The sequence below is a fragment of the Trachemys scripta genome, chromosome 4, assembly GCF_013100865.1.
Source record: "Trachemys scripta elegans isolate TJP31775 chromosome 4, CAS_Tse_1.0, whole genome shotgun sequence".
In the NCBI taxonomy this organism is placed as follows: domain Eukaryota; kingdom Metazoa; phylum Chordata; order Testudines; family Emydidae; genus Trachemys; species Trachemys scripta.
In genome coordinates, this window is record NC_048301.1 from 138,121,816 (window position 1) to 138,137,506 (window position 15,691).

General features: G+C 55.5%; 1 protein-coding gene across 1 annotated transcript in view; it reads right to left on the reverse strand.

Annotated features, from left to right (window-relative positions):
* CPNE5 (copine 5) overlaps nt 1–15,691 on the reverse strand; it is a 179,429-nt gene that overhangs the window by 109,310 nt on the left and 54,428 nt on the right. The window contains exon 7 of the mRNA XM_034767802.1: nt 11,497–11,556. Coding sequence (XP_034623693.1) covers nt 11,497–11,556 — 60 coding nt within the window. The remainder of the gene's footprint in view (nt 1–11,496; nt 11,557–15,691) is intronic.

Below are 15,691 nucleotides of genomic sequence, written 5' to 3' on the forward strand. Positions count from 1 at the left end.
ACCTGATCGCCAGGTCTGAAGTCACGGATCCACATCCCGGTTGTAGGTTTGGGCCTGAGCTTCCTGTGCGGCCTTCAAGTTTTCCCGAGCTAGGGCTCCTGCCTGAGTGAGGTGTTCTTGAAGCTGGAGGACGTACTTCAGAAGGTCCTGGGTTGGTGACGGGGCTTGCTCCCAGGTCTCACACATGAGGTCCTGTGGACGACGTCCATACAATAACTCAAAGGGGGAAAATTTTGTGGAGGAATGGGGTACCTCACGGACTGCGAGAAGCAAGGGCGGGAACAGTTGATCCCATAGACGTAGGTCTTCTGGGAGAAACTTGCGCAGCATGTCCTTCAGGATACGGTTAAACCGTTCAACCAACCCGTCGGTTTGTGGGTGGTAGATGGAGGTGCACAGCTGCTTAATCCCCAGGAGGTCGCGCACCTGCCGCAGCAGCCTGGAGGTGAAGTTGGTGCCCTGGTCAGTGAGGATTTCCCAGGGCAGGCCCACACGGGCGAAGACCTTCATGACTTTGTCAGCGATGGTACTGGCGGTGATGCTCCGTAGTGGGACTGCTTCGGAGAAACGGGTGGCATAGTCCACGATGACCAGCACATACTGAAATCCCGCAATGCTTTTTGGGAGGGGTCCCACCAAATCCATTGCCACTGCTCGAATGGTGTTTCTACAATGGGCATGGGAATCAATGGGGCCTTGGGCGTCCGTGGGGAGCAGCTAGCTGACATTCCAGACAGGAACTACAATAGTTCCTCACCTCCTGATGCACCGCAGGCCAGAAGAACCATGTCAGAATTCGGGTGAGGGTCTTTTCATGGCCCAAGTGCCCTGCAGCCGGGATGTCATGGGCGAGTTTCATTACAGCTCTTCAGTGACATCGAGGCACAAGCAGTTGGGTCTGGAGCTCTCTGGTGCAGGGGTCTCGTTTCACCAGATAGTGACAGTCGTGGCGCAACTCGAAATGGGGCCACAACTTTGCCTGGTATGGATCGATCAGGGTCCCATCGACGCTAGTTGCTCATACGCTCGACAGAGGGTAGGGTCCTCCCTTTGGTCCCGGCAAAAGTCAGTACTAAGCCTGGGTTTGATGGCTGGCCCCAGCGGGGGGTCCTCGGGCTCTCCTCCCTGTCCGTTGTGGTCCAGTTCCTCCCCTTCCTCTGAGCGGGTCTCAGGGCAGCCCCCTTCCAGTACTGGGGTGACTTCAGGGCCTTCCTCGGTGTTCAAACAAAGGACCCCTGGGAACTCTGGCCAATCACATCCCAGGATCACCGGGTAGGCTAGTTGAGAAGCCAGGCCGACTACCATCAGCCGTGTGACCCCATCCACGGTTAGCCGGACTCGGGCACTGGGGCAGGGCCGTACGTCACCATGGATGCACTGCAGCCGGATCGTCCCCAGGTGCGGGTCAGCCAGGAGGCCTAAGCTTTGACAAATTAGCATCTGGCCGCAGCCTGAATCAATCAGGACAATCCCCTACAACTACTGGCACCGTAATCTTGGTGGCCTGCGGCCGTTGGGCGCAGGTTTCCCCGCACAAATGTGACCGAAGCTGCAATCCATTCCGGTGCAGTCACATTGCAAGTGTCTGTATTTCCCGCAGGAGAAACAGGGTCCAAGCTCTGGGCGCTCAGGTCAGGTCCCTTAGGGGGGCTTGTTGAACCGGCACCTCGGGATGTCTATACCGGGGCTCCTGGCCCCGCGAAGGGTTTTGCAGTTCGGTCCGGGCGCTCCCCTTCTTCTCTAGGATAGGGCGCTCAGGCCCTGGTGGGTGGGCTCAAATAGCTGGTCCCACTGGGGCTTCAGCCGCAAGGAAATCCTCCATCAGAGCGACAGCATAGCTAGCGTCGCAGGCCGAAGGCGGAGGACCGAGGCCTTCCTCGCGGCAAGAGGATGTGGACAAACTGTTCCAGGATAACTTGCTCAGTGAGTTCATCTGGGCTTCATTTCTCGGGCTGTAGCCACCACTTGCACGCCTCCCTCAGCTCCTGAGCCACCAACCGTGGTCGGGTGCGAGTAGGGTAGGTCAGACTCCAGAACTGCCGGAAGGTTTCTGGGCTGACGTCCAAGGCATCTAGTATCACTGCCTTTACCTGGGTATAGTCCCGTGCCTCTGGTACACAGTTTGGGTGGTCCCGGTCAGATATGGGGCCAGGAGGGTGGCCCATTGATCACGGGCTCACCCTGCAACCAGCACCATTCTTTCAAAAGTTACCAAAAAGGCTTCGGGGTCATCATCGGGTCCCATCTTGGTCAGCAGCACTGGTGCAGTGGTGCGGGGTAACCCGGCCGTGTTTCCTGGCTGGGGATCTGGGGTGCGAGGCAGTGCTGTCGCCAGCTGCTGCAGGCATTGCCACGGGTGTTCCTGGTGCTGAACCCCCAGGTCCCGAATCAGCTGCTGCTGCTGTGCTCCCAGCTGCTGGATGAGATGCTGCTGCTGCTGGGCCACATGCTGCCGCTCCTGGCTCTCTGTCAGGAGCTTGATAAGTTTGTCCACATCCATGGCTTTTTCTGGGGTACGTTCCCCCCACGCCCCTTCTCACAGGGGACGAGGGCTTGTGCCCACATTCTCCACCACGTGTAGAGGGGTTTGGCCGGGGCTCGTCCCTCTCCGGGGCGGCGAGGAACCACACAGTCTCGCTACTTCCTTTCAGTTGTGACGGGGAATTAGCCTGGCCGCGGGGGTCTCGCGCCGCAAAACGTAACAGTTATTCACACCCAGTCGGCGGGCAGTAGTGAGTCATGGGCTCAGGTCCTCAGCCAGGAGCTGAGCAACTTTTATATAATGAGCAGGCCCCGGCCCTGGGGCGGAGCAACAAAGAGTCAATGGCTCAGGCCCTCAGGCAGGGGCTGAGCAAACAGGTAAACAGCAGGCCCAGGCTCCTGGCTCCGAAGGGCCTGCGAAAGGGTGAGACTGACACCCACAAGTTGGGTAGCAGGGGGGATGCAGGCCCACCCACTCCACTGCGTCCCAGCCTGGGGCCCTAGCAGCGGTAGAAGACCTGCTGCGGTGTCGGTGCAATCCCGGCCGCAACACACTGACATTGGCTCTGGCAGTGCTGCAGCCAGACTAGGGTTGGCTGCCCCTGGGCTACGTCCTCCCAGGGGTCAAGCACCATAGAATCCTCAGGGTAACTGGCGAACGGTAGGCTTGGCAGCTCCTCTGTGTAACTTACGAAGGACAGGCTTGACAGCTCCTCCGGACTCTGGTAGGCACCAGGCATTGGCCAGTCTGGCCAGTCTTCGGGTCGGCCGCCGACTGCCGGGGTCTCCCAACCGGGAACTAGGCCACAGGCGTCTGGCCTCTCCAGTGGCTGTACTTCTAGTGAGCTCTGGGGTTGGGCTTTTATACTTCTTGTCCCGTGCCTTGACCTCTGGGGGGCAGGTGCAGGATTCACTGGCTCCGCCCACTTTGGTGTCCGGAGAGGCTCATCCCTCTCCGGGGCGGTGGGGAACCAGACCGCCTCGCTACACGCCCACTGGAACAAAGGCCCATCTCACTGCAGGGCCCTGCCTCCCCTGCAGGTGCCCGGACAGCTCCCTGGGCTCCAGTTTCTGACCCGGCTTCCCAGCTTGCCCAGGGCCCCCCGAGTAGCCAGCCCAGTGGCAGCGACTCTCAACACCAGGCTGCTGGGATCCTGGGGGCACCTGTTTTTTAAGCTCAGTGAAGTCTGTTTCCATCCCCATCGGGCTCATTGATTGAAAAGCCAGGAGGAAAGAGCTCAGAGGCCTGGGTTCTAGGCCCAGCTCTGCCACTGGCCTCCTGGCTGACCTTGGGTAAGTCACTTCACCGCTCAGTGCCTCAGTTGCCCCACCTCTCAGATGGGGCTGATTGGCCAGCCCTCCTGGGGTTAATTAGGTAAGGGCTGTCCAGTGCGTAGAGAGCTAGCAAAACACCAAGCACTGGGCAGTGCACCGGGTGGAAAGCTGGCTGCCCCATCCCTCTGGCACTGGATTTGACCGTCCTGCTGGAGGGGCTGGAGTCGAGCAGGCTGTTGATGCAATGAGCATGGCTCTCGATGGACCCTGCTGGCAGCCAGGGGAAGCCCAAAACCAATGGACGAGGGGGAGGCAGTGTCAGACACAGGAGATGGTTCTCAGGTAGACACCAGGCCACCCCAGCCAGGAGTGCTTTGCGGAACTGTCATTAGAAGGGGCTTAAATGCAGGGGCTGGCAGTAGGGGCTCGGAGGGAATTTCTGAGAGGTTCTAATGAGCAGCCTAATGGGGAGCTGATCATCCACACCCAGCTCCCCTGTCAACTGACCAAAATCAGCCCTGCTCCATTGGCTCCAACAGAGCTGGGACACATGACACCAGTGAAGACCTGATGCTAATGGAGTTACAGCGGATTGACATCAGCTGGGATCTGGCCTGTTGGATCCAATGGAGCTATGGATGATTTACACCAGCTGGGATCTGACCCATTGGCTCCTGTGACAGGTATTGCAATCCCAGCTAGTATTTGGAGGACCCTATTGTGTTAAGTTTCTGTCACTGTGGGCCAGGCACTGTATGCAGCTCCAGGGAGAAGGGCCACCCCAGCTCCTCCTGGAACCAAAGCTAGTGGGAGGCAATGAGGTAACTCACTCAGGCTGTAAAGGACCCAAAGGACATGAAAAGAGGAACTTCTTGTCTTCCTGGCACATCAGTGCTGGGAGCCTGCGTAACAAATCAGAGCAACTGGCATTGCTCATTTCTGACCATAAATTTGGTCTAGTTGGTGTTACTGAAATCCGAAGGGACGATTCCCATGATTGGGATGTTAAAGTCAAGGGTTATAACCTAGTTAGGAAGGACCGAGTGGACAAAAGGGGTGGGGGGAGAAAAGTGGCACTGATAACTCGGAAGAAAATTATCTTGAATACTAACGGTCAATGTCCTAACAGATAAAGCACAAGGTGGGGAATTAGTTGGGGTCTGCTACCGAGCCCCAAATCACACTTGGGAATGGGATGAGTGGCTCCTTATGCACTGATCTATCATGTGTAGGGAAATGTGTGATCATGGGGGACTTCAATTTGAGTGACATGCGGAAGGTCTCCTGCAGCCAACACTAAAACATCCTTGGAATTTCTAAATATTATAGATGACAATTTCCTAACTCAAAAAGTGTTGCAGCCAACATAGGGGATTCTGTATTAGACCTTGTCCTAACAGATAGAGAGGAACTAAAACTCAATGCTAGCTTAGGTACAAGTGATCATGACTTGCTCACATTTATAATTTGCCAGCAGAGCAGAGACCAGACCAGTAATAAATACACTTGGTGTTCTGCTAATGGGGCCAATTTCACAAAGCTAAAACAACTATGAGCCAAACCACCTGGGAAGAAGAATTCAATCAGAAAAATGTGAACACTAATTGGGAATCATTTCAGCACATCTTTCTGGATGCCCCAAAAGTCATAAGCGAGGAAGAGGGCTGCACTTCATTAAACACCAGCCTGGTTTGGAGGGGAAGTAAAGGCAGCTAAAGCAAAATGCATATATGGAACACATAGGAGAAAGGGGAAGCTAATAGGAATGAGCAGAAGTCAGAAGCTAGGAGCTGTAAATAATTGATAAGGGAAGCCATGATAGGGTGTGCACTCACACCAGCACTGGCAGGGTTAACCAGGGCCTGAGAGGCAGGTTAGGTTACCTCACCTCACCTGACACCAGGAGGGCCAAGGTTAACTGAGAGAGAAGCCCAGCTGGGGAAGGGCTGTTTAATGACCAGGACATGGGCAGTCATGCCTAATGGTTAGAACCCAGTGCCAAGCCCAAGCTCAGAGCCAGAGACAGCATCGGGGGTCAGGTGTAGGAGCAGGGCCCTAGAGTGTGGCAGGAGTTGGGAGCAGGCAGGGTCTGGGATATGGAGGCCAGGAGGAGGCAGGTAAGCAGGAGGGGTCTCTAGTAGCAGCCAACTAGGATTCCTCCAGTAGCCCAAACAACTTCCTGCACCTCTTCCTGATTTAAACAGAGCTCCTCAGCCAATCGAAGATGCTGGATTTTCCCCCAATCAGAAGCTTTGAGGGCAGGGCCCTTTGCAATCGAGCACTTCACTGGTTCCCTTCTGCAGTGGGTCAGGTGAGCTGCTGGGTGGCAGTTGTGGCCTGATCACAACCTAGTGCCCCAAGAGCCAGGGTTCAAGGCCTGTAATCCGTTGCCTCTCCCCTAGGGAGCCTGCCGGCTGGCCGTGGGCTGGGGTTTTGGGGAAGGTGTTTACCAAGTCAGGAGGGCGGATGTGTCGCCAGCTCCCAAGAGCGCTCTTCAGGACTGTAGCCTTCCCAATCCCCAAAATACCAGAGTTTATCCAGATGCACTTTTAGGTCATCCTGGGTTTGGCGTATCCTTTGTCCCCAGTCCAGGGCTGCTGGGTTGTGGGTAGCTTTGGGCAGAACTAGGGATGGAATCCTGTAATGGCGTAAGCACCCGCCTCTCATGAGTGCCCCCTTTGTGGTCAGCTGGTTCTTTCAGCCCCCTGGCCGAGTCACACACACTGTCCCCCCTTCCGGGGTATACCAGTCTCTAACTCTCACTCACGGCCCTGGTATGGGACTGTAGCACCAAGGCTTCTGCCCCGAGGCCCTGTCTTCTTTAACATCCGACTGTACCCTCGGATGGTGTCCTTTTGGCAGCGCTCCCTGAGCTCAGTCTTCAACCAGACCAGCAGGGCCCATCACGGTACCCTTGCCCAGCCTGGCTAGGTTATGGTCAGTCCCCTGGGTGCAGCCTGTCTGCACTGACCTGTCCATGATCCTTCTGTTCTTCCTGACAGCCAGCAGGCACCCGGTCTTTGGCAGCCTTCCCTGGGCTCAGTCCCGCCTGCAGTGAGCTGTCTGTAGTCCTGCTGCTCTTCCAGCCAGTCAGGCACCCAGTACTCCCTCTTCGAGCACCAGGCAGCAACTGACTGCTCTGCCTCTGCTGCTTCCTTTTACAGGGCCCTTCTGGCCTCTGGTTGGCCGCTCTCGCAGTCCCTCTGATTGGTTGTTTCTCTGCAGCCACTCTAGGCTGGACTGGAGGACTTCTCCTCTGGAGAACATCTGGAGGACTTCTCCTCTGCTCTTTTCTAGGGTGGGGTGAGGCAGGACCATGAGGCCTCCAGCATGGAGGGGGGGGAGTCTCCCGACCTAGTCCACTCTGTCACAAATCCATAACTTGAAACAAAGGGGCTTTGCCCCACAGTCACATGTTCTGACGGCGGCAGCAGCAAGGCCCAGTCGTTCTGGTGGAAGTTGATGTAACATCGAAGATACTGCTCCAGGATCTGGTTGGCTCTCTCCACTTGATCATTAGTCTCAGGGTGATAGGAGAAGGAGAGACGGGAGCGTATGCCCCAAATCCAGAGAGCTTCTCACCAAAAGTGGGAGATAAATTGTGCACTGCAGTCGGAGATGAAGTGCTCTGGGAGGCCATGGAGGCAGATGACTTGGTCCATCCAGAGCCAGGAGGAGGAGGGTAGGCCAGTTCAGGGGATGAAGTGTGCTGTCTTCATGAGGTGGTCCACAACTGTCAGGATGGTCATGAACCCATTGGACGTATGTAGTTCTACTACAAAGTCTAAGGTGGTGACTGTCTAAGGGACAGGTAGAATCTGAAGGGGTTGCAGGAGTCCCAAGGGATTATTGTGCGGTGCCTTTGGAGTGGGTGCATACATTGCAAGAGGCCACATAGGCCTGGGGATGTGGCTCATATGCAAGGCCACCAGAAGACATGAGAGATGAGCCGCTGAGTGTTGAAGTGACCAAAATGTCCTGCCAGGGGAAGTCATGGCATACCTGTAGTGCTGCAGTCCTTGAAGGCCTGGGAGGAACATATATACGCCCCTTTACGTAGGTTACCCTGTCTCAGACATCGTGGGGTTCCCTACTTATGGCTTCCTGTTTGATTGGTGGGAACTAATAGGCTGATCTTTTGAGGGGGAGCAGATCTTGGCGGGGAGCTGCACCCAGAAAGTTATGAGGCATGAGGATGTACGAGGTTTCCAGTTCAAGTCATTTTGGCGAGTGTAATATTCGCCCTTCCAGGACAAAGCTATGGTTGGTTCCTGGGCAATAGGAGATTACGAAATTAAAGTGTTTAAACAATAAGGTCCACCGAAGGCAACGTTGGTTAACAGCCATGGCCCTACACTGACATTCAAAGATCTTATGGTCAGTGTACACCTGCAGGGGATACCAGGAACTTTCTAGATAGTGGCACCACTCTTCAAAAAGTGTTCTTAATTGCCAGGAGTTCTCTGTTCAAAATCCCATCATTTTGCTCTACCGGTGTGAGTTCCCTGGAGTAGAAGGTGCTTGGAGATAGTAGTTGTTGAGCACCTCTTCCAATTGGAAGCATCTGCCTTGAGGATGAAGGCTGGTATGGCCTCAGGGTGGGCCAATATGGGAGCAGTGGTAAATGTGAGTTTTAATTGTTCAAAGGCCTGCCAGGCCTCAGGAGACCAGAGGAACCTGATGTTTTTGCAGAGCAGGGCAGTGAGGGGGACAATCTGCTCTGAGAACCTCAGGATGAACCACTGGTAGAAATTCATGAACCTCAAGAAGCATTGTCATTCATGAATATTCTGTGGTGCCGCCATTCTGGACTGCCTTTACTTTGCACGGGTCCATTTTGATACTGGCAGGAGATAGGATGAACCCTAGAAATTCTACAGAGGCTCTAGTTAGTTAAGTCTCGTTGTGTGCCTTGGCTTCTCTAGATACTTGTGTTATTTGTTTGTATTTATCCTTTGTCATTTGACCTAGTTTCCACTTATTGTAGGACTCTTTTTATGAGTTTCAGATCATTGAAGATCTCCTGGTTAAGCCAGGGTGGTCTCTGGCCATACTTCCTATCTTTCCAACAAAATGGGATAGTTTGCTTTTGTGCCCTTAATAATGTCTCCTTGAAAAACCTCCAACTGTCTTGAACAGTTTTTCCCCTTAGACTTGTTTCCCATGGGGTCTTACCTACCAACTCCCGCTGAGTTTACTAAAGTCTGCCTTCTTGAAATCCATTGTCTTTACTGTGCTGTTTTCCCTCCTATCATTCCTTAGAATCACAAACTCTACCATTTCATGATCACTTACACCCAAGCTACCTTTCACTTTCAAATTCTCAACCAGTTCCTCCCTATTTGTTTCTCCACCTTCTGAAATAAAAAATGTCTCCATTGCATTCCAAGAACTTGCTGGATAATCTGTGTCCTGCTGTGTTATTTTCTGGGTAGTTGAAGTCTGCCCCATCACCACCATGTCCTGTGCTTTGGATCATAGGCGCCGACTCCGTGGGTGCTCCAGGGCTCAGCATCCACCAGCCACAGGAGAGGTGCTTGGGGGAGAGTGGAGAGCAGCGAGCGATGGGTTGGTGGAGGTTCGGGGGAGGGGGCAGAGTGTGGGGGGGGAAGAAGTGGAGCGAGGACAGGGCCTCGGGGGAAGGGAAGGAATGGGGGCGGGAAGAGGTGGAGTGAAGGTGAGGCCTAGGGGGAACGGGCGAAGTGGGGGTGGAACACCCACGTGGAAAAATAAAAGTGAGCGCCTCTTTGGATGATTTTGTTAGTTGTTTATAAAAAGCCTCATCCACCTCTTCTTCCTGGTTAGGTGTCTGTAGTAGACCCCTACCATGGCATCATCTTTTTATCCTTACCCAGATAAATGACTGGAGGTACGGCCTGTTTTAAAGACTTGGGCTATTGGGCTGGGTTTCTCCAACCCCTTCAGCGCTGGCCTAGCTCTGCTCGCACTGAATGCAATGGGCATTCTGAGCATTGACTCCAGTGTTGTTATGTCATGGACCGGGCCATGACTGTGCTCGGTTCTGTACAAAGAGAACACAACGAGGGTCCCTGCCCCAAATAGCTGACAATCTAATGGGAGCAGAGTTAGGCCAGTGCTGGGTGCTTCTAAAACCCCCACTCTCCAGGCATGTCTACACTAAAAACCTAAGTCCACCTATGTTAGGTCAACTTACAGCCACCGCAGTAAGTACTACAGTGGTGCATGTTCACACTACCCTCCCTGTGGCAGGGGTGCGTGTGCTCACCAGAAGCGCTTCCAAGGACTGAAGAGAGGCAGTGGGGGGGGGGGGGGGGCGGGGGGCCCCCCTGCCCCCGGGGTCCCCCCCCTGTGGGCTCTGTGCCCGGAGTCCAGGCAAGACTCTGGGAAGCCGCTGGGCTCCTGGTGGGAAGTGGTGGGGGAGCCTCCATGCAGCAGCTGGACTGGGAGCTGGGAGCTGCCCCTCCCGCCCTGGTGATAGCCTGGCTTTCTTGTGAATTTCACGGCTCCAGCATGGAGACATGAAATCAACAAAAATGACAGCCAACATGGACACTGCGTTGCCCTAACTACACCGACATAAGTGCTACTCCTCTCACAGAGGTGGAGTTATGATGTCGGTGTAGTAGGGCACTTACATCGGCGGGCGCAAGGCTGTAGTGTGTACACTGCCATAATTAGGTCGATGTAAGTTACCTGATGTCAACCTAACTCCGCAGTGTAGACCAAGCCTCAGAGTTTGCTTGACAATACGCTGAAAACCTTCCCCCTCCCATCACCAGGGCCGGCTCCAGGCACCAGCATAGCAAGCAGGTGCCTGGGGCGGCCAATGAAGAGAGGGGTGGCACGTCCGGCAGTTCGGCGGCAATTTGGCGGTGGGGCTGTCACTCCCTCTGGGAGCAAAGGACCTCCCACCGAATTGCCGCCATAGAATGAAGCAGTGCTAGAGCTGCCGCCAAATTACTGCCGATCGTGGTCAGGACTAGTGAGCGTAGCTCACATCTCTGGGTCAGGCTGACCCCCAGGTGTGGGATCAAGGAGGACATTCCCTCCAAGCCCCCTGGGGGAGACTGTCCCTGGAGCACGGAGTGGGGGTCAGCTGGGCTTGCCCCATTCAAACTCTATTTCAACCGCTGCGGGGAGGGTTGGGGGGACACACGGCACAGACCTATCCTGTCTTCCTATAGCAGCTTTTGGGGAGTAAAGGCCCTGGGGTGTCAGGGTGATGTTTGGGGAGATGGCCAGAAACTCTGAAGGGCTTTAGGAGCACACGTCCGGCGGACTTTCACATCCCTTCTGAAAATGACCCCGTCACAGTTAGGCTGTCAGAAGGCGTTGGCAGGACTAGCCCCGTCTGAAAGAGAGCAGAACTCAGGGCCAAGCATTGCAGGGCTCAGCCCTCACAGTGGCCATAACGTCAGGCCTTGCGTGATGCCACAATGGTGCTGTTAATAACAGGCCCCGCTGGGTCGACAGGGAGGTTTGAACTTGGGGCTGTCAGCGGGGCTGATGGTGCAGGAGGGGGGCCTGGTTCAGTGAAATGACCAGGCCTGGCACCTAGGAGCAGCAACGGACCCATAAATCTCTTCTGTGCCCAGGCACTGGGGGGGACAGTCTCATGCTGTCCTAGTGCTGGTGTCGAATGTGTGGTGTCTCTAGCCATGGGACCGGGGCATTGTCAGGGCAAAGACACCTCTAAACACTGCCTCCCTGCGGGGCTGCCTGTGCAGGAGGAGATGCCGGTGAAGCTGTGTGACTCACCCATTGGAGACGGACGGTGTGGGCTTCCCTGTTCTGGAATGTAACGTGAACGCTCCCATCCTGCCAGGAAACAGAGAGAGGGAGAGTTAGCTCGGACCTTTCCCTAGGCTCCCTGAGAACATATGCTGCCTGGGGCCGATCACCACCAGGGAGAGCCTGGAGAGCCAGGCCAACACTCCTGAACCAATCCCCAGAGGTCTCCCCAAACTGTCTCCTGGGGACAAGGAAGGGAGGGCCCAGAATGACACAGACACACCTAGGCATGTGTCTGACCATCCCCCAATATTTCACCAAAGCGGGGGGGGGGGGGGGGGTGTCTCTGCCGAAAGCTAAGCACCAGTTGATTGCTGGCCTGTGGCTGAATGTTCGGACTATGTCACATGGAGGATCCTGGGTTCCAAACCCATGGAAGTGAACCGGGTCACTTGCAGCAAGGGGTCTCAGAGCTGGCTCAACACTGAGAACCACGGGCATGCGGGGAGCCGACCCAGCAGTGTGCCTAGTCTGGAGACTGTGCAGGGCAAAGCATCCCCCACAGAAACACTGAATAGGGGCCCATCAGGACTGAGCTGCAGCTAATGAAACATCCTGATTATGAACAGAGACAAGAGCCTCGGGCTATACAAGGAGGGAAAATGGCCCCAAATGTTGTTCATCACAGAGGAGAGACTCTGCTAGCAGAAGTATCTCACAGGGGAGGATCCCAGCTCCAGTCACTGAACCAGTGCCGTGCAGAAGGAACCTGTCAATACGTGTGGGCTCTGGACTGTACGTTACATTTTCCTTGTACCTGGAACCTAGTGTGTCCAAACCCTTTGATGTGCTTTTATCGACAGTGGCTGGTTTCAATAGCCAGGATCATGGTGCCGGCCGGGTGCCAGCAAGGGGAGCATGGGCAGCTGCGGTGGGATGATAACTTTGGGGCAGGCAGGCAGCTCAGCAGTGCAGGCCACAGCTGACAGTAGGAAAGGGCCCAGTAGCTGCTCCCCCGAGGGCGGCTGGGATCCATGGCCACGCGCCCAACTGTGCCGCAGCAGGGACCTGGAAGGCTCATTCAGCCCCCTGGCATAGAATGGGAACCCCAGACAAGTGCATAGACAGGCTGCCAGATGGTCCCAGGGACACACTACCCCGCTGGCAGACCACTGTCACTGGGTCCCTCCTTAGGCTAGCATGGGAATCTCCCTCGGGCTGGCATGAAGAGCCCTGCGGCCTGGCACTGGGGCTGCCTTAGGCCTGCGCTGTGGGGGCGGCCCCCTACCATAGAGCTTCACACCTAAGGCGGCATCTCAATGAGCCAGTCCCAAGCCCGGCACCCTCCTTCAGCTGCCCTGTCTGCCCATCTCGCTCCCACCCCTGAAAGGGACCCCCCCCAGTTCAGTTCCACCAACTGCAGAGGCTGCCAAGGAGCCTCCAAAAGCAGCAGATTCCAGGGCCCTGCCTGCCGCTGGCTGCCCTGGCACCCCTCAGAGATGCTGCTGCAAAGGATTCTGGGGCACGTGTGGGGAACTAAAGGCCCCCATGTTGGGACGACTGGAGGGTGGGATCCAGAGTGGGGTGCGGAGTGCAATGCAGGGCCAGGGCAGAGCTGCCGAGAAGCCTGGCACTGAGCCGCGCCCCCACCTCAGCCGGGCAGCAAGGATGGGGAATGGTGCATTGCAGACCTGCCCGCCCCTTTCCCCGTCCCTCTGTCTCTGTGGAGCTCTGCTCTCTATCCATGGACACTCACTGACTGAGCCCAACAGGAATGCTTTGGATGGGGGAGATAAGATCACGAAAGGAGGTGGCAGAACCTGTGTGTTTGCCAGGGGTTAAACTCCTGGAACCCTGGCAAGCTCACCAGCCTGTCTCCAGCACCCATCCAAGTGCTTTGGCAGGCGCCAGGGTTCCTACTCTGGGCAGGGAGCTTCGGGCTGGAGGCATGGCTGGGGGGCTAATATGAGGAGGAAAGGAGTCCAGGAGAGCTGGCTGTATTTTAAAGAAGCCTTATTGAGGGCACAGGAACAAACCATCCCGAAGTGCAGAAAGAATAGCAAAAAATAACAGGGCCAGATCTGCACCTGGGGTAGTCTACGGAAGTCAATGGAGCTTTGCTGATTTACACCAAGAGGTCAAAGCCCTTTACAAACATTAATGAACGAATCCCATGGGAACCAGGCCAGCAGCAGCATCCCCATTTCACAGACTGGAGAAACTGAGGCACGGAACAGGGCAGTGACTTGCCCACAGTCACATGGGGAGTCAGTTGCAGAACAGAGACTTGAGCCCAGATGCCCTCAGCATTAGCCATGAGGTGAGACTCTGCTTTCCCCCACCCCCTTCCCCATTTGGATCACCCAGGCTGAACCAGCTCCACCCTGTCGGTACTGCCCTTCGCAGCTCTCCCCACCTCCACTCCAGTGCAGCCCAGCTCAGCCCAATCCCACCTGCCCCAACGAGGCCTGTGCCCCCTGTTGTGATCACTGGGCCTCTCCAGTGACCTTAGCTGTGAGCCCCACTGTGGGACAGGAGCAGAAGTTCAAGTGGTGTCACAACAACCTATCACAACTAACGGTGGTGGGGAAAAGGGGCAGACGTGTCACACAGATTGAGTTAGTCCAGCAGAAAGGCTCCTGCTACAACCCAAGAGCCATGTTAGGAACCTGCCAGGTACACAAGAGAACTGTGGGACTGGAAATCAATCGACCAAAATTGGTGTGTCGGAAACTAGGCCTGACTGGTGAAGGAAATACTGAGGGGCTGAGCTATTCTGCCCATCACCCCTTTGGGGGCTCTCAAAAGGAACCTTTGGGGGAAACTGGCTCTGGCCATGCTGGTGGACTGCAAGACGAGAGGCGGGGAAGGCACGAGCGTCACCGTCACTGCGGCCATTCCCACCGTCTGCAGACACCTCTTCAGCTGACCCGAGAGATGTCCTGAGCAGACCAGAGCAGGGGACCCAGATGACACAGCACCTCTCCACTGGCTCTGGCTAAAATTCCAACCCCGACATGAGATGTGAGACTTTGTCCTCTCCCGCCCCCGTGCGGTCTTTTCCTCCCCCCCTTATTTCTTCTCCTAAACTGCCTGATGCTGGTACGAGTTTCCAGGTCTCAGACAGTGTGCTGGGCCTGGAGTTTTCCAGCATTGTCATTGCAAGTGAGAGTCAACTCCAGAGACAGAAGCTGCGTTTCCTCTCCTGGCTGTTCTGTTCTCCCCTCATGTGTGTGTGTGGCTGGGTTTGTCTGCTAGGAATCAGGATCAGACTTTAACAACCACAGCAAGGACTGCTCCAGCCCAGCCCAGCTAACTTCTGCTCTTTGCCCCAAGGACAGTTAATACCAACTCTGATACCATCTATGGCTATGTCTACACTGCACTTTTGTTGGCAAACTTTTGTCAGTCAGGGGTGTGAAAAAAACACACCCCGACCGACAAAAGTTTTACCAACGAAAAGCGCCGGTGTGGAGATGCTCTCCCGCCGACAAAGCTGCCACTCCTTGTTGGGGTGGTTGTATCTGGTTGGCAGGAGAGCTCGCTCCTGCTGACAAAGAGCGGCTACCCTCTGTGCCTTACAGTGGCAGCATTTTAGAGGCACAGCTGTGCCGCTGTAAGGTGCGCAGTGCAGACATAGCCTTTGCTGTCAGACAAGGGGGGTTCCCTTCTAACGACTTCAGCTGACGGGAGAGAGCATGGCAGAGGGTGTTCCAAGGCAAGGCTGACTTTCCATTGCAAAGGCTTTCCCTGCTTTCCCTTCTGTCCTGTCTCTTCACTAAAGGGCCGGAGGGGCTTTGCCATGGACTGAGCTGGTGAGTCGCTGTGCACCACCCTGACCCTCGTGTAACACCGTTGGACACTGACAGAGTCACAATAACGCCTTTGATTTTTCAGGCCCATTTATATCATCCCTGCCCCCAGCCTCTCCTCGCTCCTCTCGCCCTTGGCAGCAGGCCATTGCTCCAGAGACAGTGAGTACTGTATTTTCTGGCGTATAAGACTACTTTTTAACCCAGGAAAATCTTCTCAAAAGTCGGGGGTCGTCTTATACGCCGGGTGTCGTCTTATAGGGCGGGTGCTGAAACTTCCGAGCTGGACTGGAGAATCTGCGGTCGCCGCATATGGTGGGGGGAGCTCAAAAACGGCCGCGGCCGCATCCCCGCCCGATGACGAGGTGAGGGGGCGCCTCACCAGGAAGGTGTAAGTGAAGGGCGGAGCA